Source organism: Pyrgilauda ruficollis, unplaced genomic scaffold (genome assembly GCF_017590135.1).
Source record: "Pyrgilauda ruficollis isolate IOZ18807 unplaced genomic scaffold, ASM1759013v1 scaffold6, whole genome shotgun sequence".
In the NCBI taxonomy this organism is placed as follows: domain Eukaryota; kingdom Metazoa; phylum Chordata; class Aves; order Passeriformes; family Passeridae; genus Pyrgilauda; species Pyrgilauda ruficollis.
In genome coordinates this window covers 15,482,883-15,507,676 of record NW_024527710.1, presented here as the reverse complement: position 1 = coordinate 15,507,676, position 24,794 = coordinate 15,482,883, and the positions used below count along the sequence as shown (strand labels likewise).

At 45.8% G+C, this 24,794-nt stretch overlaps 1 protein-coding gene across 1 annotated transcript; it reads left to right on the top strand.

Moving 5' to 3' along the window:
- Nucleotides 1–3,264: 3,264 nt before the first annotated feature.
- C8B (complement C8 beta chain) lies at nucleotides 3,265–19,935 on the top strand. Its single transcript, XM_041483192.1, has 12 exons — nucleotides 3,265–3,329; nucleotides 4,663–4,804; nucleotides 5,847–5,988; nucleotides 6,631–6,772; nucleotides 8,784–8,916; nucleotides 9,547–9,744; nucleotides 11,196–11,436; nucleotides 13,189–13,317; nucleotides 13,990–14,153; nucleotides 16,302–16,455; nucleotides 18,349–18,417; nucleotides 19,784–19,935. The coding sequence occupies exons 1-12, from the start codon at nucleotides 3,265–3,267 to the stop codon at nucleotides 19,933–19,935; spliced, it is 1,731 nt and encodes a 576-aa protein (XP_041339126.1).
- The last annotated feature ends 4,859 nt before the right edge of the window (nucleotides 19,936–24,794 follow it).

Sequence of the window (24,794 nt, the reverse complement as noted above, 5' to 3'; positions counted from 1 at the left end):
AATAAAGGATTAGGAAGAATTACTGCCAAGTACTAGCTGGGGAAAAAAAATTAAAAAAATAAAACCCAAAAAAACCCTTTTGTGGCATCTTTGTCTTCCCTAACAGTTACTAGAGGTGTAAGAACAGCTCTAATGTCAGGTGTGGTCTGTATTTGAAATAAGCAGAAGTCACATTGCTGTGAGATGTTGCATTTTTTGTAAATTTTGTACTGTTCATTTGACACACAGATGATGAATATATTTTTTTTTCTTTAAAAAATGCTGTTTCTAGTTTGAAAACAAGTTTGTGTGTGTTGTCTTGAGGTCTGATGGAGAGGAGATGGAGACAAGGGATGGGACGTGGAGGGGTTTTCTTTGTTTGTCTTACCCTCTTCACAGGACTTTAGAGCTTTCAAAGTAGGTAAACCTGTGCCAGATTTGGCCTCAGTCACAATGAGATACTATTTTTAGTTGATCAAAAGCCAGAAGAGGAGAATTATGTTCAGCAAGGTGAATTTTTTATGACCAGGGCCTTCCAGAGACGAGCCTCACACCAGAAAATAACAGTGTTAGTAACAAAAATGATGATGCAGTTGGGTTTGTTGTAAAAATCTGGAAGTATTCTTTGGTTGCAAATTTTACCATAATTTGCCACCTTTTGCTCTTCACAATTAAAACTGGTGGGAAGCTTCCTTTTACCTTTGAATGAGTTTTTTCCACAGAAGGAAATGCATTCTGAGTTCTAAAGCAAGGAATAAAAGAGTTTTCTCAGAGGAGAAAAAGCAACTTTTTGAAAAGTGCACTGATAATGCTGTAAACAGCTGCTTGCTGGCTCCAGTCTGATCTTCCTTCCAGCTCTGATGGGTTTCAGTTTTTCTTTTAGCAGGAAACTGCCATTTAAAGAACCGTCATGTTTGGTGAAAATGTATTATTTAGAGGGAGCAAAGGCTCCCAAACTTGGGCTATGAACTCTGCAAAGGATGTGTTGCACTTGCAGGCTCCATTTTCATGGTGAGCATTTGATTTTCAAGTGTGAGAAGTCCTAATTCAGCAATGTAGAGAGTTGGTTTGGGACTTCAGCTCATCAGAAAGCCACAGTCACCAATGGAGAAGGAGCAGCAATGGTAAAGAAGACAACATTGGAAACAAGGCAGCATTCCCCCTGATCCATGGACCCAAGGAAGCAGAAAATCACCTGTGCCTGCTGTCATAAATTTCATGTGGTAGACCTACCTCTAATTAAATCAGGTTGTAAATTATGTGTAAAGCCTGATGGTGCTTTTCAGTTCTCTCTGAAAAATGTGTTGAGCTGTAGGAAGTTCTGTCTCCGGAGTCCCTGCTCCTGTTTTTAATCACTTCTGGTAATTCTCCACTCCTTCTGTTTATTCACCAGTGAGATGTGCGTGGTGAGAGGCAGCAAAACAAAGACAAGCAGCAGAGAGAAGCTTGAAAATTCCACATGCTGGGATCACTGTCATGGTTTGAAGTTCTATCTAGAGGGTGCTCTGTGTTTATAATCTTGGTTTATCTTTTACTGATGTTGAAATATTGGATGTGTGCTGTATTTCCCAGCCAGCAAAGGTCCTGTGTACGGAGAGGTCTTCCTGTAACTGGGTTGTTTTTTTTTTGTTGTTGTTGGTTTTCTTTTTTGTCATGGTGGAGAGGTCTTTCTGTAAGTGGGGTTTTTTTTTGTTGTTTTCTTTTTTGTCATGGACAAATGATTAACAACTGAATCAATTGTGCCAGAGGTTGAGCAAGCTGTATCACACAGGCACATCTTGGGTTCAGGCTGGGGCAAAGTCATTTGGAAGAAAAAAAATCAGGCAAAAAAGGCAAATGGAAAGCTTAGCACAGCCTGAATCATCCCCCCTAACAGTTTGTCCTCAATGTCTAGAGGGCAGTTTATCACCATGCTCAGTAGCTCTGGGTTAAAAAAGGATTGCCTGAAATACAATCTTTTATTTGGAGCAGACTCCTACAAGGATTCAGTTAATGTGCCTCTCTGTGTTAAATTGTTATCATCAGGCTGCCAAACCAGAAAGATGTCTCAGCCAGTTGCTTATTTTGCAGGGATGTGGCTCCACAGGCAGAATAATTTCATTTGTAAGGTAACTGTGACACATTAAGGCGTATCACTCGGCCAGGTAATGGCACTGAGGTTGTTGGATTTGTTTGTTATTAGTGACTATGAATAATTTTATGTATGGCACCCATCATTGCCATAATGAGCAAATTAAAATGTATTTACTCTTTGTATCACCAGAGCACTCAGAGATGTGTCCCAGGGTGAGAGACTGTGCTGCTAAAAGCCAGAGTTGCACAAGTCAGGCTCAGTCTTCTCAAAGACCTTGTCCAGCAAGGAGAAGGATGGGGAAACACAATGATATTCCTCATTTTGTGCAGGGAAACACAGATTCAGAGAACTTTACTCTCGCTAAGATGCTTGCTGTAGGCTAAGACTAATAGGAAAATGAAAGGAAAGACTCTCGTGTCTCAGGAATCAAAAAGCTGTCCCTGGAGGGAGAAGCAGCAGGATGTGACAGCTCAACAGGCAACCAAAGAAAAACTCTTCCAGGTGCTGCCTGATCTGCCTTTGAAAGCCCAGCTGAACGGACTGATGGCCACCAGCCCATGGTAAGTTCTGAGCCCAGTCAGGACCATTTAAGAGAGAGAATGACTCCGTGTAGCAGCAAGAAAACACCAAGACATTACATTTGATACCTGACAGGTCCTGCTTTGGGGATGTGGAGCAGAGAATCTCTGTGGCATGGCCCAGCCAGGGCTGGGGCTCTTGTCCTCCCCAGCAGCAGGACAGACAGGGAAGGGCACTCTGAGGGAAAAGGCTTTCCCTGAGGCATGGGAATAAGTGCTTGTGCCTCGTGTCTGACCTTCCTCTGGAAGACAGACATGAAAAGCAGCAATAAATAAATGATTCTGCACTCTCTTCCTAGAAAGCAGACTTGAGTTTACTTATCACTTCCTTCTTGCCAAGACTCAAATATGTTTCGTTTGTTGAAATATTCATTTTCCCAGTCCCTTGAAAGGAGCATTACAAAGGAAGGTGCAAATTGCTCCTAGGCAGAGCTTTGCTGGCCTGGGGAAGCCGTGTGCTAACCACCGCAGCGTTTACCTTGTGAGCCTGCCAGGTGCTGGGTCATCTGCTGTTTACAGGGTGGCAGAGCAGCTCTGCAGTTCCTGTTTTTGTGCTTGAGCCCTGTTCAAGCCCCCACAGCAGACAGGCTGGGGGTGTTGGTGGTGTGGGACCGCCAGCAGCGCCTCGGAGCGATGAGCGTCCAACTGCTGCTGCTGCTCTGCGCTGTGCTGGGCGCCCACACTGCTCGTGGCTTTGGGTGAGTGAGAGTTTCTGCAGCCACATGCAGGGGATGACAGGAGAAGCCATCAGCATCAGCACAGGCTTTGGTGCTGTAGGGGCTGTAATTGCTGTCGTGAGTGATTTCTGCGTCTCTAATGAATGGCAAAAGGCGTCGTTTGGAAGCGAGCGTAGGGCAGCAGCGTTTCCGCCTTCGGAGGAGCAATCCTGGTGATAAATTGGAGCTGACAAATTGCCACGCTCGTGTTGTAACGTGGAATTGGTTGAACATGCAGCCCCCTTCCATGCTGGCTGCCCCACAGAGGGCTGGGCACACAGGGGGTTGTTTCTTTGAGATTGTGGCTGAGAGCTGTTCCTTTTTCTGCTGGTGTAATAGATTTTGCTGTTTCAGAGAACTACATCTTGTAATCTTTCCAATCTAACTATATTTTCGCACTGTTCTCTGAACTTTGAGCTTTGATTTCATGCCTCAGCAAGCTGATGAGGTTTTGTAATTCCTTTATTCCGTTGATTTTTAATATGCTATAATGGAAGCCCCATGCCAGGCACTAAATCATACTTAAAGCTTCAGCTGATGCTGTTCTTTGTCGGGGTGGAAGAATTGGGAACATCGCTGTGCTAGTTTCCTTATCAGACTGGGTATGAAAAGAAAATAATTGTCAACATTTTACTAAAGCTCCCCACTTGAAAGAGGTGCAACAAGGGAGCATTTGTCTGGGACAAGGATTTAATCAGAAATCCTGAATCCACCAAAAGAGGAGGCAGCATTTTAACTGTGGCATTGTGGAAACCTTGGAGACAGCTGTCACATGAAGGAGTGAGAGTGGCTGGGGTGGGCAGTAAAGGCTCACACTTGGGGTTCAGGTTTGTTACTGGGTTGGAGGGGATTAATGGGTTAATGACTCATGAACTGAAAGTAGACTCTAAACCCAGTGCCTTTGGCCAGCTTGGGGGAAGATGGGCTGCTGGGCAAAGAGAGACACTTAAGCCTGGTTTTAAGAAATGCTGGGTGCATGCCAGTCCATGGAGGTATATGACCTTGGAGCCACGGAGCAAGGGCAGCAGCTGGTGGTGAAGGTTTTACTGCTTGCACAGCTTGAGGTGAAGCCCAGATTGGTGGACCATGGGTTTAGTTTCCCATGTTGGTACTGGAGAGTGGATCAGGTTTTTACAGAATCAGGACCAGTGGAATGAATGCCATCAGGATGAGGACTGAAATCCAGAGGTTACATACAAAGCATGATGAGTGTTAGTTCTCCTTGGTGTGAGGTTTCACACGGGCATAGGCTGAGTGGGCAGGTCCTCAGAGCTCACAGCTCCACAGCCTGAAGCTCTCGTGTTGTTGGACACAGTGGCCAGGAGTCCCCAAGCCCCAGTGGCAGCGTGGCCAGGGGCAGGCACGCCCGCTCCGTGAGTGCCCCACCACAGCCCCGCGACTGCATCCTCTCCTCCTGGTCCTCCTGGAGCAAGTGTGACCCCTGCCAGAAGAAAAGGGTGAGTGTCTGTGCTCTGGGGACCACTGAGAAACCAGGAGGTGGGACCTCCCTCGAGCCGTGTCCTTTTTGTCTGTGGGGTTGGGCAAAGCGAGCGGGGCTGCTGAGGAAAGCTCTCTACAGGTGAGACCGTGGGTTTTGCTCTCAGGTGGCTTTTAGCTCTTCAGCTCACCACCCCCAGTAATTCCAGTGCTTTTCAGGGTGCCTCACTGAGAAGGTGTAAGGCCAGGCTTTGCAGGGACTTTCTAACACAGTCCTGTCCTTCCAGCATCACTGCAAGGCACCTTCCCCGCTAATGGTCCCCTCTGGGACCTGGAGACACTCGGTGCCTCTCAGGATTAAGATGCTTTTTCTTGTCTGCCAGCCAGCATTTTCCACCCGAGAAGCCCCATCAAATGAAAGTAATGATCCCAACAGCGTGAAGAGCAAAATCCCCATTGCTAGAGAGACCTCTGCTAACAAGTTGGAGAAGCTGTTCCCAGGCTTAAGCAGAAATAACCAGTGATGAGATCTGGGGGAGAGTGAAGCTTCATATCAAAGAGTTAATCTCAGAAGCTGGGGAAAAAAGGAGGGCTAACATATTGGATGGAGTAATTGACTGCTTCACAGCAGTGTTGTGGGCGGAAAAAAATCCCTAATGATACAGAGGGGCAAGTAAATACACTGACAGAAAATAACAAGGGATGTCGTTACCAGCACTAATTGAAAGAGAGGAAATGGAACTGGATCCTTCCTTACTCTTGCAAAGTCCCGCACTGCACTGTCAGGCTCATTTAAACAAACTGTCAAAGAAAAGCAAACTTTCCTTCATCCCTCCCAATCCTCAACCCTTCCTCGGTAAAATTAAAACTGTCGCAGATCAGAAACCTTTGAAACGAGGCAAATTACCAACTTCACACTTCTGTGCTGACACTTTTCTCTTTTAATATGACAGAGCGCGCTTAGATCAGATCTCGGCGACACAAAGTTTGTTTTTCAACCAGAGAAGCGTAAAATTCACCATTTTCTGTGCACTTGAGTCAATATTTTTTATTTCATCACAGTACAGATTTGCCCGCCTGGAACAGCCCTCTCAGTTCGGTGGAGATTCCTGTGATGGCTCTGACAGGGAAGCTGAGGAGTGTGTCACAAACAGTCCTTGCAGGAGCAGAGCTCGCTGTGATGGCTTTGTGTGTGCAGTCACAGGTAAGGATTTTGGGACTGGTGCTGCTCAGGTAGTCAGGTGTCACTTCTGAGGCCACTGTGCTGAACTTTGTGCTTCTGCAGGAGTTTGCTCGGCCAGAGGGATGCCAGGAATTGACCTGGCTCCTTCCGTGCTTGTGTTTGTGTCAGTGAGTCTGTTAGCCACCTTTAGAACCTCCAAAGAGGAAATTATAACCTGGTTATATCAGCAAAATCTGTAGCACAAGGGACTGCAACAGGGGCTCAGCACCTGAGATGGGGCAAAGGAAAAGCCTCTGCTCTGCACCTTCCAGTGTTTTCATGAGACTGAAAACACTCAGTAATTGTGGACATGGGGAGAGAGAAAGAAAGTAATACAAGACCTGCTGAAACAGCGTGTTTGTTCTCTCAAAAAAACCAAAAACTTTCTATACTTTTCTTACACTTTTAATTATTGTGGGTTTTTCCTAAGATGAGCAAGGTTATGAAGCTTTTGAGTGAAACTGAGCAGATGAACTTTGGGGATCCATGCAGATAGAGAAGAAATTTTCTTTCCAGCTAGATTTGAATCATTCATTCCAGGAATGTTCTGTTTTGCTCCTAGACTCCATGTCAGGGAGTGTGATCACAGGTTGTTTTGTGGGTGACTTTGCCCTTCCATCCTAGGGAGATGCATTGCACGGAGGCTGCTCTGCAATGGGGATGACGACTGTGGGGACCAGTCAGATGAGAAAAACTGCAAAAAAGTGTTCAGGAAATGTGACCAGAAGATGGAAGAGTACTGGGGAATAGAGAACCTGGCAAAAGGGTAAGGCTATGACTTTGGTGAGATGCTCTCTTACTTAAGGCTGAGCATGATCTGATGTGTCTTCAGACAAACACTGAACAGAGAAAAGCTGGAGCAGCTGCTGTATCCAGGAGTGAGCTGGGATCCAGGAATCTGATCCAATTGTCCCCCAATCCTGGGGGACATTGACCTGTTGGAGCAAGTCCAGAGCTCACTAAGTTTGTCAGAGAGGTGGAGCAGTTCTGCTAAGAGGAAAGGCTGAGGGAATTGGGGTTGTTCAGCCTGGAGAAGAGAAGGCTCTGGGGTGACCTCACTGCAGCCTTTCACCTGAAGGAGTGAACAAGAAAAGTTGGAGAGAGGTGATTTACAAGGGCCTGGAGGGACAGAACAAGGGGGGAAGGCTTCCCATTGCCAGAGGACAGGGTTAGATTAGGTATTGGGAATAAATTCACTCCTGTGAGGGTGGGCAGGCCCTGGCACAGGGTGCCCAGAGCAGCTGTGGCTGCCCCTGGATCCCTGGAAGTGTCCAAGGCCAGGTTGGACAGGGCTTGGAGCAACTTGGGATGGTGTAAGGTGTCCCTGCCATGGCAGGGGGTGGGACCTTTAAAGGTCCCTCCTAACCCAAATCATTAATCCTTGGGTTTGTATTCTTACACCCTGTATTGGTTTGGTGGGGACCAAAAGGTTTTCAGATTCTTTTGATTTCTTCCATGACATTGAGAGGTGGTGGAAGTTTTGTGCTTTGTATGAGTGGGGTAGGGTAAACCTGCACACTAGCAACTCTGTGGGGATTAAAATCTAAGTCTGAATTGATTCTGCTTTTGCAGGCTAAGATTGTGACAACTTTCTGTAAGATCAGACTGTGTGAAAAGAGGGGGTTTTTTTTCTTACTCTGCAGGGAAAAAATTGCTTTTTACATTAAAAAAAAAAGAAAAAGGAAAATCATATTGCAAGAAAAAATACAATTTTCTCATTATTCTCTGGAGATATGGCTTCTGCACATGTCATTGCTAATGCTTTGTACTTCTGAGTTTAATCAAAATTAAAAATAATGTTGGACAATTACAGGAACATGCTTCTCATCTCTTTGAAGCTACAATTGCTCAGTAATTTGCTTTTAGTGGACTTTCTTTTTTTCCAGATTGTTCTAAAATTAGACTTAATTTTTTTACAGCTTCAGTGTCATTATCATGCCAGCCTCTCTCCCCAAAATCAGGAGAGACAGATCCAACAGAGGCCTGGAGCACTGATAGCTTTTTGTGGGTTTTTAAAATGAAGTTTCACCCCACCAGCAGCAATGGGAAAAGCCAGTGATGGGGTTTAATCTCCTCATCTCACAAACTGCAGTGCTGCATCCTTTCTTAGAGCAGAGAGGTTAAGGTTTCTGTCCATCATCCACTGAAATCCAAGGAAAACTCCCTGTGCTTTCAAGGATTACTTGAGCTGTTGCTTGAGTACCTCTTTTCTTGTTCCCCAACAATTTTTACTGTGATCTACTGACCTCTGGTTGCCCCTGGGCCAACCTGGCAAGGATTTTGGCTGATAAACCAGAATGAAGAAGGAATTAAAGATCAGTCTGGATTGATGGCATGGATTGGCAAACCTGGCTTTGAAGGTTCTGATGGGTGCTGTGGATATTTGGGGGTGCTCAGGGTTTGGCTGATCCAGTTTGTTCTGCTCTTCCTGGAGAGTTCCAGTAAAAGCCACAGGGTTTTTTTCTGCCAGTGCTGGTGGCAGTAACACTGGTGTCATTCACAGCTGGGGGATGAAAATTGCCATCTGTATTCATCAAGTGTCAAAATTCAACTCTGTCTTTTGCTTTCTCATTAGTCAGGTCCTTCTGCAGCACCTGGGTTGGTTGGACAGTGAAAGAGGCCAAGCTTTCTTTTGGGGTTTCAGAATAAAGAAGTGTGAAACAAAGAGCCTGTGGCCAAATAAAACAATCATCTTTTGCTTTTCTCAGCCAAGACACTCAGTGTTTAGCTCTGAATTGATGGTACCATAAAATATTGCTGTTCTGCTTCACCTCCAGGTTGAATATCTTCACAAACAGCTTGGAGGGGTTGGTCCTTGACCACAGGTACTATGCTGGGGGATGTTCTCCCCATTACATCACAGACACCAGGTTCAGGAAGCCCTACAACGTGGAAAGCTACACACCAGAGGTGCGTGCCAGATGTGCCTGCAAAGAAACTCACACACACATATTCCACTGGATTTAGTGTCCAAAGCTTCATTGCTGGGTCATTTTGTAAAAAAAGAAATAACAAAATTCTTGACACCCAGTAGGATCAGGCTGATTTTTACCCTATTCTAGAACATCCTCATTCCCCACACGCTCCTCAATGTTGAACACACCACAGGCTTTGTGTGAAAATTTGTTCCTGTCATGCATCAAAGCTATATTTCAAAAATCATATATTTGACCTTAGTGCTTCTGATGGTATGATGGTTTTGAGTGCTGCCCACTAGGAAACCTTTTCTTTCTAGAATTTGTACTTTAATTGATGCCTGTGTTTAAGATTTCACCTTCTTTGCATAAGATTGACATATTAAGTGAAAGCCTGAGGATCTTGCAGTATGGAGGAGATAGGAGCTTTCCTGCTGCTGTAAATCAAGTATTCTTGAAGTACCTGTGTTAATAATAATAGTGCTTTGCAATTATACAAGGCTTTTCATCTTCAAAGTGCAAGCATTAATTCACAAGTATATTTGTGTCTGCATTCCTTCCCCACGCTTCAGGTGTACAATCACTGTGCAGGAAATGAGACGTGTTGTTTTTCCTTTCTGTTTAGACCAAAGGCAAATATGAATTTACAATGACTGAATATGACTCCTACTCAAATTATGAAAGCAGTGTCCTGAAGGCAAAAGCTACGCAGTCAAGCTTCAGCGTGGGGATAAAAATACCAAAAGTGTTTGAACTTGGTTACAATTCAAATGACATGAGGTTCAAGAAGTTCATGCAGAGGATTAAAAGATTTTCTTCAAGTGTAAGCACTGCTCCACTTAATTCCCTGTAAGTGTGTGTGTGTGTGTGTGTTGGTTGGAGGCTCCTCCTGAGGTCAGCAGCCAGGACTGGGATAAATCAAATCCTTTCCCCAACTGGATTCTGCCATTTGTTCAAGTCTTTGCTACCCCCACAATGCCTTCCTTTGTGTTTGCAGCATCCAGGAGCTTTTCCATTCAGCTCTCAGCCAGGATCTGGGCTGCTTGGCCTTTGAAATCAGTCACAACTTGTTGAGAGGACTCAGCGATGCTTGAGGGTCCCTTCCAGCTGTGGATTTTCTCTGATTCTCAGTGTGGTCTGTCCACTGCCCTGCTGGGCATCCACCTTTGAATGCTTGTGGTGAAAAATTGAAACTGAAAAGCCTGTTCAACTTGAATCTGTAACTCCTACTACTGCCATAATTATTTTTTTTCATCTGTTATTGCCATAAACAAAGGTAGCTCATATCAGTGGTGTAATACTGTCCCAATCTGTCTCCTTTCAGTATAAAGTGTACTCAGGAATGGCAAAGTATTCCTTGCATTTGCTTCCTGCAAAGTGGAATTTCTCACAACAGGATCAGAGGTTGATGAGAAGTATTTGCAACAGATATCCATAAAGAAACCAAATATTAAGTCCTGAATTTATTATTTGAGCTGCAGTGTTCTATACTGATCCCTGCCTGATGTGCTTGCCCTGCTGGCCCAGACAACTGAACACTAAATCCTTTGAACACGATGGAAGACATTTTCTGTTCCCAACTTTGATACCAGAAAGGGGAGAAAAAAAAATTATCCATGTTTACATATCTACATAGAGCCATATAAATATGTGTGTGTGTGTGTGAGAGAGAGAGAGAGAGAGAAAGTGTTTATGTTTTCTTTCCTTTCCATTTTGATAAGGGCATAGTCTGTGAAATATGCAGAGCCATATAAATATGTGTGTGTGTTTGTGTGAGAGAGAGAGAGAGAGAAAGTGTTTATGTTTTCTTTCCTTTCCATTTTGATAAGGGCATAGTCTGTGAAATATGAATCTGGCTTAGCCAGAGTGACCATTTCCCATACAAATCCTGATTTCAGATGTCAGAATTGTTCAGGAGGGAGCTTGTGAGAGATGAAGTTTCATTAGGGATAAAACAGTCCTGCAGGATTGCTGAGGTGTCCTTGCATTCTGGATGTGCCACAGCAGAACCTGGACCCTGCCTTTTCCTGCGTCCCAATCATGGCCTGACTCTCAGGAACTTTTACTACTGAAGGTTTTGCTTTTGCAAAAAATTGGAGGTTTTTTAGGAGATGAAAAACAGTTAGGAGATTTCCAGTTATAAGATTTCTTGTTGGAAACTGTGAAATCCATAAATCCCACCCAGCACTGATGGTTTAACTGCAAACAACAAATTCCCATTGCCATGAGAATGACATCCCTCCCTCCTCCTGGCTTCTCCCGCCTTTCCTGCAGTCCAGCAAGTTCCTCCACGCCCGTTCTGAGCTGGCTGTTGGTGTTTACAAGCTGAAGCCCCGGGCCCTGATGCTGCACCACGAGTTCCTGCGGCGGCTGCGGCGGCTCCCCGCGGAGTACAGCTACGGGGAGTACCGCGAGCTCCTCAGGGATTTTGGGACACACTTCATCCAGGAGGCCACTGTTGGAGGCATCTACGAGTACACCTTGGTCATGAACAGCGACGAGCTCCGCAGGGCGGGTACGTGCAGGTGATTTGGGGAAGGAGCTTTGGGTCAGGTTTTGGGTGGGAAAACCTCTGTGAGGCACACAGGGATGGCTCAGGTCTGAGAGGGAGATGACGGGAGAAGGGGTCAACAGCACCTCAGAGAAATCCTGCAGGAAATGTGGGAGTAGAGGTGCGCCTTGGCAGTGAATAAAGAGGTTTTCAGAGCGTGCTCAGCGTCATGGGCTGGATTTACTTCACAAAGCCCTGTGGCAAGCATTTTAGACAACACGTTTTAGAGGCTGACAAGATGTTGAGATGAATGAGAATCGTGGATTGTAACACTTCTGTTAGCTTTGAAAAGCTTCACCCAAGTTCTTTTTCTACTGCCTTTCAAATGGCAGTCTCGGAACACCTTTAGCCTCGAGAGCTTTTCCAGCATGTAGGAAACAGTAAATAATTTGCTGGGTGACTCTTGTGCCTGACATTGCTCCTGCTCTTTGGCTCTGGCTCCCTTTGTTGTGAGAAATGATGATTGTTGTGTAGGACAGAGCGAGCAGTGTGACATTAATCAATAGCTGCACTCTCAATTATTTATTCATTGGCAGGGGAGTGAGGAACTGCTCTGCTGTCTGTTTGCAGAGGCATTTACTGGGCTCTGCTTTGTGTAATACTCTGCTTGTTTGTTCTTCTGCTGTGTGGGAAGTTCCTTACCCTGGAGTCAGAGAGAGGGACAGAATTTAGATTCACATTTCAGGTATTCAAATTCTAACAGACTTTCCCAATTTCTCAGCTGTTGCTGTGGGCCCATCACAAGCCATGTTTGTTTGAACTAAAGTGTATTATTGTTTGCATCAAAATGCTCAGTGTCTGCTGACCCAGGTCAGGATCTTGCAGCAAGAACAACATTTTCACACAAGTGCTGAACTGGGCTGTAAGTTCTCAGCAGGGTTTTGTAGGTCCAGTCTGAGAATTCAGGTTTTCCCCTTCAAATCCCCCATTATATTTGCACTGTCTGTGCTGGAACTGAAATTTTCTTTTGCAGATCTGGTGTTCCACCCTGTGTGACATGGTTGGTACTTGTTCTGCTCTCACACAGAATCCAGTCTGCCACATCTTAGAATCAGGGAATCCTTCAGGCTGGAAAAGCTCTCTGAGATCAGGGAGTCCAACTGTTCCCCCAGCACTGCCAAGGCCACCACCAAACCATGTCCCCAGGTGCCACATCCACATGTCCCATGAAGCCCTCTGGGGTTGGTGACTCCACCTTGCCCTGGGGAACCTCTTCCAGGGCTTGATAACCCTTTTGGTGAATAAATGTTACCTGATATCCAGTCTAAATTTCCGTGTAGCACTTAAGGCTCTTCCGGCAGCAGAGGATTGGAGATGTGAGCTGGTAAAAGGAGGAAAAGCTGTTTCATCTATTCCTCTTAAAGGAATTCTGGGGATGGGGAGGGGTGGTGGGTGGTCTGTGCTTAGACATCCTGTGTTCCCACCCACTGCAGCTCTGCTTAACCCAGTGCAGCTGGGTGGGTGACTAAAATCCTCCTCTTCCAGCATTTACCTCTCATTTCCACTTAGCTTCTGAGTTCTGTAAAATGTAGAGATTTCGTTTCATATAGCTCTGTTAAGTATCAAAAAAAAAAAAATCCAAAAAATAACCTTCTTCATCATATCTTTCTTTTCTTTTCCTAAAGCAAAAATACTTATCAACTCTCATTTTCTGTGTACGTGGACATAAACCATGAAACAGTTGTATTAAAACCTTAAAATTTTTGTGTATTTAAGGTTATTCTCTGAGTGATGTCCAGAAATGTGCACAGAAGGGCTTTAACATTGCTGTGAATCTTGTTAAATTCTCTGTGGGGCTTGGAGTAGATTCAGCTGGCTGTAAAGCCCTTTTGAAAGAGATTGGAGGTAAGCATGAAACATTTCTGCCATTTCATTTCTTTGTCATGGTGAAACGAAGGTTTTGTCATCCTGCCTGCCTGAAATATTTCCCCACTCCCTCACAGCCACTTTTGAGTCTGGGGGCTAGCCCCAGCCAGGCTTAACGGAGGGGGAAATACCTCAGAGCTTGGGTTTTTCCAGGATTTTCTGTGTATAGAGTAAATATCTGCTCAGCATCCCAAGGAGATGATCAGCCATCACCCCCTCTGTGTTAAATATCAACCCCCACCTCTCAGCAGGGACACCCAGCATCCTGATGGGGAAAACAGGGAGGTGATGGTGTTGTGGGAGCCTCTGGGGACCTGGGGAGCTCCCGTGTGCACGGGAGGAAGGTGCACCTGGAAATCCATGGGGGAGAACAGGGAATATTCCTGGTGGTGAGGAGCATGGGGCTGTGGAGGGACTGGTGAGCTTAAAACCAGAATTTAGGGGAGGGATGCAGGTTGCAGGATGGGGAATTCCTGCAGGGGAGCAGGAGGGACATGGACACACTTTGCAGGAAACCAGGTGAGCAGCACTTGTGGCCTTTTTCCTTTGCCCTCTGGGTGGGCTGGGTCCTGCATGGGGGGGTTTTGGTGTCAGCTGGTAAGTGCAGCCCAGTGGGCAGAGCTGGGCACTTTCCTGAGTGCATTTCTGCAGACAGCACTGCCAGGAAGCAGTTTGTGGAGGATTTCCTGGTGCTGGTCCGTGGAGGAGCGAGTGAAGACGTCACCACGCTGGCCCACAAGGACCTGCCCACGGCCCAGCTCATGCAGCAGTGGGGAGATGCTGTGCAGTACAACCCTGAGATCATAAAGCTGAAGGTACTGCACCCTCCACTTCCTCCAGCTCCTTGGAGAACTCTGTGTTTAAATAAACAGGATTTAGAGGAAAAAAAAAAATCAAACAACCAAAACAAAACAGGAATAACAGACTTTATTGTGCAGCTCCTCTAAGTGAGTATTCAGAAATGCAAAGGTGGGATGCTTTAAAGGGACTGTGGTTGGAAAGACACAAAGTAAACTGCTTTAACCCTTTAACTTGGCTGTGCAGATGTCATTTCTTGCTGTGTGCCAGGCAATTCAGATGATAACTTACCAAAAATTGCATCTGGCAGCATGTATTTTATCAAGACTTCTATTTTCCTTGATGTTTATCAATTTCTGTGAGCAGCAGTGACCATTCTTTCAGGTGGTTCATTGTGCATGCCTGGATGTTTGTGTAGCTTAGCTGAACCTTAAAAACAGGAGTTAGGCTTCGAAGAGTCAAGGATTTTTGATCCCTGGAGAGTTTAAGAAATGCAAAAAAGCAAGCAGAAGTGTGCAGCAGTTCTGCCTCATCATCTTTAATGTCAAAATGAGTGAATAGTACAAAGGTGCAGAAGATCCTTTTAAACAGGGGTTTGGACTGGTAGAGATGGAAGTTGATTTATAGTTATTTTTAATTGTAAAATTTCATTTTAGACAAAAATCTTTACATTTGTAAGAGGGGGTTGTTTCTCAAGAAAGAGGTAGGTTCTAAAAAAGTGAAGCAAGCAAAAATGAGTAATTTGGAAATACAGCCAGTGCCCATCTGGCACTTGCTGCAGCCCCTGCTGTGCTGTGGATTGACCCTCAGAAATTCACTGGGAGGTCTCAAGGCAGGAGACAAGGGAAATGCAGCCCTCTGCACCAAATCCCCCACACAGAAAAACCTCCCATGAGGAACTGAGGTGTTCTTTGTCTTGCCTGGCATCACTGACCAGGCTGCCCAGTGAAAAACCTCAGGCGGATGTAATTTGGATTTGGTATCTTCATTTCCATACCAATATCCCTGTGGGGCTGGAAGATCAAAAGTACCAGCGGAGTGTGACTAAATGTCAGCCCAAGAATGCTTAGTTAGGGAAAACTAAAGCAAATCAGTTCATAAATCATCTGCTGGAGGGACTTGGCAGGTCACTCTTAGTGTATTTCCTCATTTGTATGGTCTGAATTCCAAAAAGCAAAGTATGGATCACAGATAATTGATGAAGAGTGGATGTACGGCAGCAGGAAATGAGGATTTTTAATTTTTTTTTTTTTTATTGGAACATTCTTTAGGTGTTGTAGTTTGAGCCTGTGTTGGCAGGAGGGTGATCTTTGATGCTTCCTGTGTGTGGGCTGCATGGCAGCATCCCTGCAGTGAGGATGGGAATTTGGGATGGATCCTCTGATGGCACGTGGAATTATCATCCCACAGGCAGTAATGGGTGACTGGAAGTACTGACACCCCACTTTAACTTTCCCTTGTTCTCAGGAGGAAAATAAATGAGTGAGCCCAAGTCTCCTTGGTCCTGCACGTTCACTGTGCTGTGCACACCCTTGTCTTCTCTCCCTGAGCCCATCTGCAGGTGGAGATCAAATCCTCTCCCTCCTGGAAGGCAATGAAACCCTTATCTGGGCTCCATAAGGATAAACACCTGCCTTGAAGTGCAGGAGTGGTGAAGGTGGAAGTGCTGATGGGAATCCCTGTGACTGGTGCCTCTGGCCGTGCTGGGGGGCTGGAGGAGGAGATTTTTGTGGATGTTGTTTCAGGGGATGTTTTTAAACATCCTTTTTACTTTCTGAGTAAGTGCTCACTCAGAAAATACAAGTTTGTGCAAATCTGATCTAAAAATGTCTGTACCAGAAAAATGGATGAGAAAGGGTTTAATGAAACTCCTGTGCAACTTAGGCTGTTTCTTATCCAACAGGTTGGCTGCTCTGTTTTGTTACACAAAATATTTTGTTACTCCTCTGGTGTTGGAAACCAAGGGGAGGAATACTTGGGAGTATTCCTGACGTCGTGGCCTCGTTGTTCACAAGGTTTTAGCAAATAGCAATGGGAAACCTGGAGTTTGTGCCACACAGCCTCCATTTCCCCCTCCAGCTGCGCCACCACCGAGCCTTGGGATTCATGGGAACTAATGCATGGGAATTAACTGGGAATTAATGCAGTTTCTCCCCTCCCTTTAGGCAGAGCCACTGTATGAGCTGGTGGCTCCTTCTGACGTGGCTGATTCCATGAAAATAAAGGAGAATCTGCGCCGGGCTCTGGATGAGTTCCAGCTGGAGAGCAGCTCCTGTCGCTGTGCTCCGTGCCACGGGAATGGCATCCCCTTCCTGAGAGGTACAGGGGTCCTGCTCCTCCCTCCTCCCCTCTTGATTGAATTCACAGGCTCACAAGGCTGGAAGAGATCTTCAAGATCATTGAGTCCAACCCAGCCCCAGCACCCCAACTAAACCCTGGCCCCCAGTGCCACATCCAGGCTTTGTTAAACACACCCAGGGATGGTGACTGCACCACCTCCCCGGGCAGCCATTCCAGAACTTTATCTCAGAATTTATTGCAACCTAAATTTCCCTTGGCACAGCTTGAGACTGTTCTTGACTCTGGTTATTTCAGTGCTGCCTGGTGAAAGAGCCCAACCCCAGCTGAGCACAGCCACCTTTTAAGATGTTGCAGAGAGTGATAAGGAAATTAGTTGGGAATTTGTGGAGAACATGTGGCAAGCAAGTTGCTCTTCAGTTTTTCCTGTCATTTCTTTATCAGGGAATTTACTGTGTTTTTAAAGTTGCTGTGTTTGTAGAGTCCTTACTGGTAAGTAAAGACAGTAAAGTCAAGGGATGTGTCTTTGTCATGGGAGTGACCATTATCTGTATCAGTTTTACAGAAGAATTTATTACTTTTCAGTTATTCATTAAAAAAAAAAAAATCCTTGACATCTTTAAGTCTCCTCCTTTTAAGATTGCTTCCATCCTCCTGGAGAAGTGACTACTGTCTGAGCATTAATTAGTATTTGTAAAAGGGTTTTGAAGATGAAAAGCCCCATATAAGTGCCAAGCACAGTGATCACCACCTCCCCCTGTTTCTGATAGAAGCTGTCCTCCTCTGTAAGCAGGCTGTGATTTAAAAAATGAAGGGGAAAAACGAATTGAATGAAAACTGCTCTGCCTAAACAAGAGATATATGATGTGATGAGAGCTTCTAACAAAGGGACCATTTTGTCAAGTGCCTAATTCCAATCTGCATCTGCAAAAGTCCTGATGAGAATTATCATCAAATTGTATCTAATGCAGAAACGATCACTTCAGGTACCAGCAGCTGATTGTAGCACTTCAAGCATTTGTCTTATGGTGACCTTTGTTTAAATAACTTTGCAGGAGCTGAGTCCAGGTTAGTATTTCATTTAGGATCTCCTCAGCAAAAGGTTTTAAATGACCATGTATTTTCCTAAGTGGGAACTCTTCTCCAGCTTCCTGACTTGGAATGCACATCCCTGGGCAGCCAGAGCAGGGATATTGGGCTTTTCCTCTGCCACAAAGCCAAGTTAGGAAATTCCTGTCCTGGTTGCTCTTTCTTGATGCTGCAGTTTGTTCTTTATCAGCTTTACCAAGATCTCTCTGCACCTGCAGTGCTGTGTCCAGGTCTGAAACCCCAAATGCTAAAAGGAGCTGCTGGAGTGAGTCCAGAGGAGGCCACAGGGAAGGCAGGGTCAGATGAGATGTTGGGGAGGAATTCCTGGCTGTGAGGGTGGGCAGGCCCTGGCACAGGATGCCCAGAGAAGCTGTGGCTGCCCCTGAAACCCTGGAAGTGTCCAAGGCCAGGCTGGACAGGGCTTGGAGCACCTGGGACAGTGGAAGGTGTCCCTGCCCAGGGCAGGGGACGGGATGAGATGAGCTTTAGGGTCCCTCCCAACCCAAACCATTCCAGGAGTCTGTGATCTCTTTTGCAGAAGAGCAGGAGGACTCTGTGGTCCCCTGGCTTGTGGAATTGCAGCAGTGAGTCTGAGGTTGAGCTGCAGGGCAGAAACAAATGTCTGGGGAGGTGAGAGGGGGTGCAGGGCAGTCACAGCTCCCCTGTTTATTGCTATTGATCCCTTCAGCACTGGAGAAAAATGATGACATTTCACCCACTGTCCCTTGCTCCCAGAAGATGAAGTGCAGGGGAGAAGTGCATGCCTGCTGGGAAATGTGGCTCCAGGTGTGTAATTCCCCCCATCTGTGCTGTGCTTGCTTTCAGGAGCAGAGTGTGAGTGCTTGTGTCCCCTCGGCCACAGCGGCACCGCCTGTGAGATCAGCAGGAGCAGAGGTGAGAGGCACCCAGGAGACAATCCCAGCTGTGTTAGGGGTGTCCAGGGGTGGCAGCTGATGGATGGGGGCTGATGCCAGCCCTGGCTGTCCCCAGTTTGCCCAGCTGGGCCCCTGCAAAGGGGACAGATGTATTTGCCCTGCCCTCTTCTGTATTTCTGTGCCCTCCTGAGGAAGTGGGTTTATTTTTGCATGTATGTGCCTTGCAATTGGATCAAAATAGGAATTCCTGCCTGGTTCACAATCCCTGGAAAGCCTCAGTCTCCTCCTTAGGAAGCAGCTCTGTTCTCTAAGTTTTTCCCTTTGATAAAGCCAGCATGTTGCAGACTGTTCTCCCCCAGATATGCTATCATACATTTTAATCTTAAAATCTTATTATGCTGTTTTGAAGCATTTATTAATGCTTCTTGGTCACTTTATGTCTCTGCTGTCTGCTGACTGATGTTCTTAACTCCTTCTAGTTTAGGATCATCTATGAATTTAATCATTTTGTTTACTTCTTCCAGCTCATTAATTTAGATGCTAAATAATACCAGATTCCAGGCACCCAGAGCTCTGGCACCAACCCACAATTTGATGCACTGCATTTATCACTGGCTTTGTTTACAGCCTTACCCAGTACTCATTCTGCATGGCTGTGTCCAAACTGAGCCAGGCTGAAATGCACTTTCAGCCAAAATTTCACTGAACAGGGGGGCAATTTTTGGGTATTTCTAAGGCAGTCCATGGAGCCTTGAATGGTGGAGTCACTGACACCTTACTTCAGTCTGTTTTTCACACTCATAGTCACATCCAGCCTTCCCAAAGCTCACATCCATCCATTTGTCAACACTGTAACTTCATTTCTTGCTCCCATTTCCTCCTTTTATGTGTTGCCTCCATGATTCTCAGTATTTTGAATTTATGTCACTCACATGCTCAAGGTTCAGAAGAATCAGTGTAATAGGAAAAGCAATGGAGGGAAAGCTGAATAGTCAAGCTGTTGTTCACTGAAGTGCTAACACTGCCCCTATTACCTTGAAATGTGGCTGAGACAAGTTTAGTTGGTCTGTCTCCTATCTAGGCTTGGACTAAGACAAAGAGAGAAACATCCTTCAAGTAAATATAAAGCTAATTGCCTTTTCCCCCCCCTCCCTTCATGTCTACCTGAAGTGTAGTTTGAACAAACACCAGAAATGCTGAACAGAGAATTAACACCTCTGAAACAATCCCTCATTGTTAATGACTCCGGTGTATTGTTAGTGATGTGGACAGAGGCAGAGCTGTTTCTATTCAAACACAATTCATGGGAGCTGACAGCCCTTCCCATGGAAAGAGCTGCTTGTTCCTGGTGCTCCTTTCCAGCCTTGTTGTTGTTTCTTTTCCAGATGCTGCTGTCAATGGAAACTGGGGGTGCTGGGCCAGCTGGTCCCCGTGTTCAGGAGGTCAGAGGACGAGAAGGCGACAGTGCAACAACCCTGCCCCACAGAATGGTGGCTCCTCGTGCTCAGGGCCAGACTCTGAGACAGTTCCTTGCTAGCAGGAGTCAGCAGGGACTCACACAAACCTGATGGCCAGACTGCTTGGGAAGACATCACCTCACTGGCTTTCCGAGCTGGCCTCTCTCTGCTCATGGGTCTCATCCCAATCAGAAACATTTCAGGAGGCACTGGGAGCTGGGAGGGTGTTAGGAACCACACCTTTGGATGTGCAGTTATCCCGTGGGATTGAATGTGCTTACTGACCTCCATATTTTGCCTTTTCCCTGTCTTTATTGCAGTGGGCTAAATGAGACAAGCTTTATCTCCGTCTGCATTTGGTAGCTGCATGATTTCAAATTGTACTGTCTTGTTGGTGAAGGTTCCTTTGAGATAAGAAGAGACACTTTGATCTCACGTGCAGCAGGATGTGCACTGATGCCCAGCTCCTGTGAAGGCAGCTGTGTCGTGTGGAGCAAAATCCAGCACATTAAAGCCTAAATCTCAATGAGCACTGCAGTATCTAACGTGACACTTAGAGCCACTGTGCCTCACTGCCCTGCTTTCCCAAGTTATTCTACTGTTCCCACCCCTGCCATGGGCAGGGACACTTTCCACTATCCCAAGTTGCTCCCAGCTCTATCCAGCCTGGCCCTGGACACTTCCAGGGATCCAGGGGCAGCCACGGCTTCTGTGGGACAAATGGAACATTTTTAAAAAGCTGTCTGCACATCCCCTGAGGTCTTCTGCCCTTAGTAGCTGCGTTTGCCCCAGACAAGCTGTGGTTAACAAGTCTGATCCCATGAAATCCAGTATTCCAGCTGCTGCTGGGTCCACCCAGGGTGGGACATCTGACTTGGAGAGAGTTCACTATGAAAAGAGACAAATTGATTTGCCTTTTATTACCATCCCTGGGGCTGTGCATCACAGTCCAGGTCTAACAGCAGAGGAGTTTTACAACAATGCACCGTGTGATGAGCCTGGATCCTTCCAGGGCTTGCTTCCTGCAGCTTTGTTGGGAAATGATTTTTGCAAATGCATTTGGTTGGACCTGCAGTGAAATAACCAGCCACAGCTTTGCTCCAAAAGGCAACTCCACCAGTGCAAAGTTGTGCATGAGTGCTGTGAGTCTTCTAGCATCTGCAAGGTCAAACTCTTCTTCTGAGGGATTTTTAGCAGGGCTGGTGATGGTGGGCTGGTATCGTCCCTTCCTTCCCTTTCAGACTGACGTTGTCTGAATGCAATTCCTGTGAGAGCAGCTCAGGCTCCCTGACATCTCAACAATGGAACATGCATTTAGTTGTAGCCCTCATGCCGCCTCCACACTCATCCACAGGGCTCCTGTGACAGCTTTAAGAAAGGCAGAGCACATTGCAAATGTAAAACAAGAGGGCTCTGTGCTCATTATGGCCTTCATCATTTAGCTGCCAACCCAAAACATTTCCCTTTTCCACTGTGTAGCTGCAATATCTTTTGTGTGGTGGAAACTTGCCAAGAGATTTCCTTTTTGGGTCATGGTCAAAGAGGTCACTGCTTGTGTGAAGGAGGGTATTCCTCCAGGTTTTTTTTTAGGGGCTCTGTAGAAGCTCTGGAGGGGAGGACCCTGAGCATGGCTCACCTCTGAGGACACAAACTGCAGTGTCATTGCCTGCCCTTCTTGAGAATCACCGGTGTAATCTGATCAAGGGCATTTCTCAGATGAGTCAAGTGGCTTTTGTAAATTTAACCACCTTTCCTGATCATCAAGCTGGTTAAACACACAGCAGTGGTGCCTCTCTCCACTGCTGTGGCAAGGACAGCCAAGTGCAGTAACCTGACTTGGGGCTGTTGTTCCCAAACCAGAAAAACAGAATTTTTAAAGTGGTGACAGTACCTGAGTTTGTATATTTGGTTTTTTGGGGTTTTTTTTTGATGGAAGAAAGGAGAGGATTGACAGTCATCAAGATCATCAGGATAGTCTGACTGAAGTATGAGCAACACTGGCTGAATATTCAGCCTGTAGGCTTAGAAACCTCTCATAAAGGACATAACTTTATCTTGTCCTTGTGATTTTGTGCTTTGATTCACCTAACTAATGATTTATTATAACCTGGAGGGTAATAAAACATACTATGCTGAAGCTTTTATTGTTTCATTTTGGTTGGCATTAAATTTTGGTACCGTCTTTTAGTGGTGTTCCTAACTGTCCCTCCCTGTGTAAGTTCAGATTAATAACCCTGGTGTGAGGGCTGGGGAAGGCTGTGCTCGTGTTCAGCACTGCTTCTGCTGCTCCAGCCTGTTCCCCTGGTTAAGATACTCCTCTCCTGCATTCCATGTTGTGTTTTCACAAGTTTTCACGAGGAAAAGAAGAGGATAAACATGGAGAGGCTGTTGTTTATTTGCACCTCCCTGCTTGAAGACATTGGCTGTGGGAACTCCCAGGACGGTATTCCAGGTGAGTTGTGATTGCCTCATCCAGCTTTCCCAGGACAAAACCAGCTGGAATCTTGCCACTCTAACATCTCCATCAGCAGTGGGAAGCTGGACTGCTTTCCAGCCTGGACTCTTGTGCTCCCTGTGGTGTCATATCACACAGACCCTTCACCTGTAATGCTGGAACATCGTCCAGGCTGCAGCTGGGGATTTGCAAACTCACTATTGCTAAATGGCTTTGCCATGCTGCTGTTCCTCCCACTTCCAGATGGATGTAGTTGCTCCTGCCCAGGTTCTCTCCCACATGGAGCTGCTCTGTTGAAAGCAACCCAGAGAGGCCATGCAGAGCAGTTCCCAGACTTCAAACTCCTGGTTTTACCCTGGTGGCTGAAGAGCCCAGTGAGCACCCAGCACAGCTGCCAGATTTTAGGTCAAATCATGCCTGCAGATTTATCTTCCTTTTAGATCCCATTTTAATACCTCCTGTTTCTGTAAATCAAAAAGCTAGCGTTGAATACAGTAATTATTACCATTTTAAACCAATATTTTTACTTATTTGTAGTACAGCACCACAGGTCCCACTGTGGTGGACAACGGGGCAGCCCCACCAGCACCAGTCCCTCCCCAAACTCACCAAAACATGGACATTTCTTTTATTTCAGGTTTTTCTGGTGGGATTAAGTGTTTTGTATCTGCCTGTTCCTGTGCATTCCACTTTATAAAAAGCCAAGGCAACAATTTTTGAGCTGTTCCTGCCAGGGAATTTTTGCCTGCTCTGAACTGCCAGGCTCAGAGGGACGCAGGCGTTGGGGCAGCTGATGTGACATTGACCCTGAGGTGGAAAACAGCTCTGTCTCAAGCACTGCCCTTATCTCCTCTTCTGTTAGCTGGTTATCTGGAGCCTACACCTTGCAACCTCAGGTGTATTGTCATCAATCATTCCCTATTTTCTTCTGCGTGCTGGTTCCTCTCTGCCCTTCCTTTGTTAATAACCCGGTTTGCCTATATCCATAAAAATATCTGATTGTGATACCATTTATCCAAAGCGCCACACATCCATCATGTGCTTATGAGCGAGATAAACAAGGTCTCCTGGGAAATATGCCTCCAGAAATGTATAGGATAAATAACTATATCAAATGTATGTCAGTGTGCGAGAGGGGAAAATCCATTCATTAAAACCCGGGTGGAACTGCAGTGTTTTATTGTACCCTCTAAGCTTTTAGTTTAACTAAGAAACGTACATTTTTGCTGCTTATCTCATCTTGCACAACTCTCCTGCTGCCCACTTCAGCATGAGATATATTAGCTTCTTCCACTGCCATTGTAAATGTGTAATTGCTCATAATCTTTTTTTTTTTTTTTCCCTAGACCTTACAGGCGCTTCTTCCTTTCTTCTGAATTCAGCTTTGCTGCTCCTGGGTTTCAGCATGTGGATGTTTGAGCCCTGGGGTGGAGGGGGAGGAGAAGGGCACTCCCCACCTGCCTTTGGTGTTTGGAGGAAGCCTTGGGTTTGTGAGGAAGCCTTGGGCTGGGAGGTGAGTGATGAGAATGAGCAATTTCAGGTAAAACATAGCTTTTCTGCTTTTATTTATATGTTTCATGGTGGGATTTTTCATGCAGTTTCTTTAATCACTTGGAATTTTTTTATTTTTTTTTTTTTTAGTGGTTCTATTTTGATTTATCCTTTTAGAAACAGCTCTAAAAGCTGAGGATGCAGGTTGTTTTCCTGCAGGCCCCATCTTTTTCCAGCCTCCAAGGCATCAGATCTTTCTGTTCATTAATTTCTCCCCTCTGGTCAGAAAAGAAGCGTACTTGGTTTTCTGACTGAGGTGGCTTTGTACTCATTTACTTGCAGGCATTTTCCTGAGTCCTAAGAAGTCGAAGTAAAGGTAAGAATTGCTTGTGATCCAAACTTGGTGTAAGTCCTTGGTGTAAGAGCCCTGACTCATGTTTCCACATAACCAGGCAGCCCAATGCCAAAGAAAATTCATTGAATCACCTGTTGGGATCCTACATTTCACATGCCTTTGGGTGTCTAAGTCACACTGGTCCATGGGTGCTTCATGCTGCTGCATTTCCTAACACAGAAGACACCAAATTCAATCCCCTGGGAGCAAATTCCTCTCTGGGGGAACAGCTCCTTTACCTGGAATAGCAAGGTTGGCCCAAAGGGCCACAGCTTTGCCCCCCAGCAAAGGGATTTTTCACAGAACAATCCATCTCAGGGGTTGAGACAACATGGTTTGTTGTTTCCAGCCTGTGGTTTCATTTACAAGCAAAAAAAAAAAAAAAGTGGTGGAAAAATTGGCCTTTGGCAAACATGCCCACAAAAGAAAATATGGGGCCAGATCTTCAGGTGCCATAAATCAGCTGCAGTGAAGGGGCAACACTGATTTACATCAGCTGGGTGTCAGCCTGTAAATCCCCACTGACACACAGTTGAAAAACAAGCATTTCCAAGCACCTGAGCAATTTCTTTCATTAAACCACCATTCCTTTCTGCTCC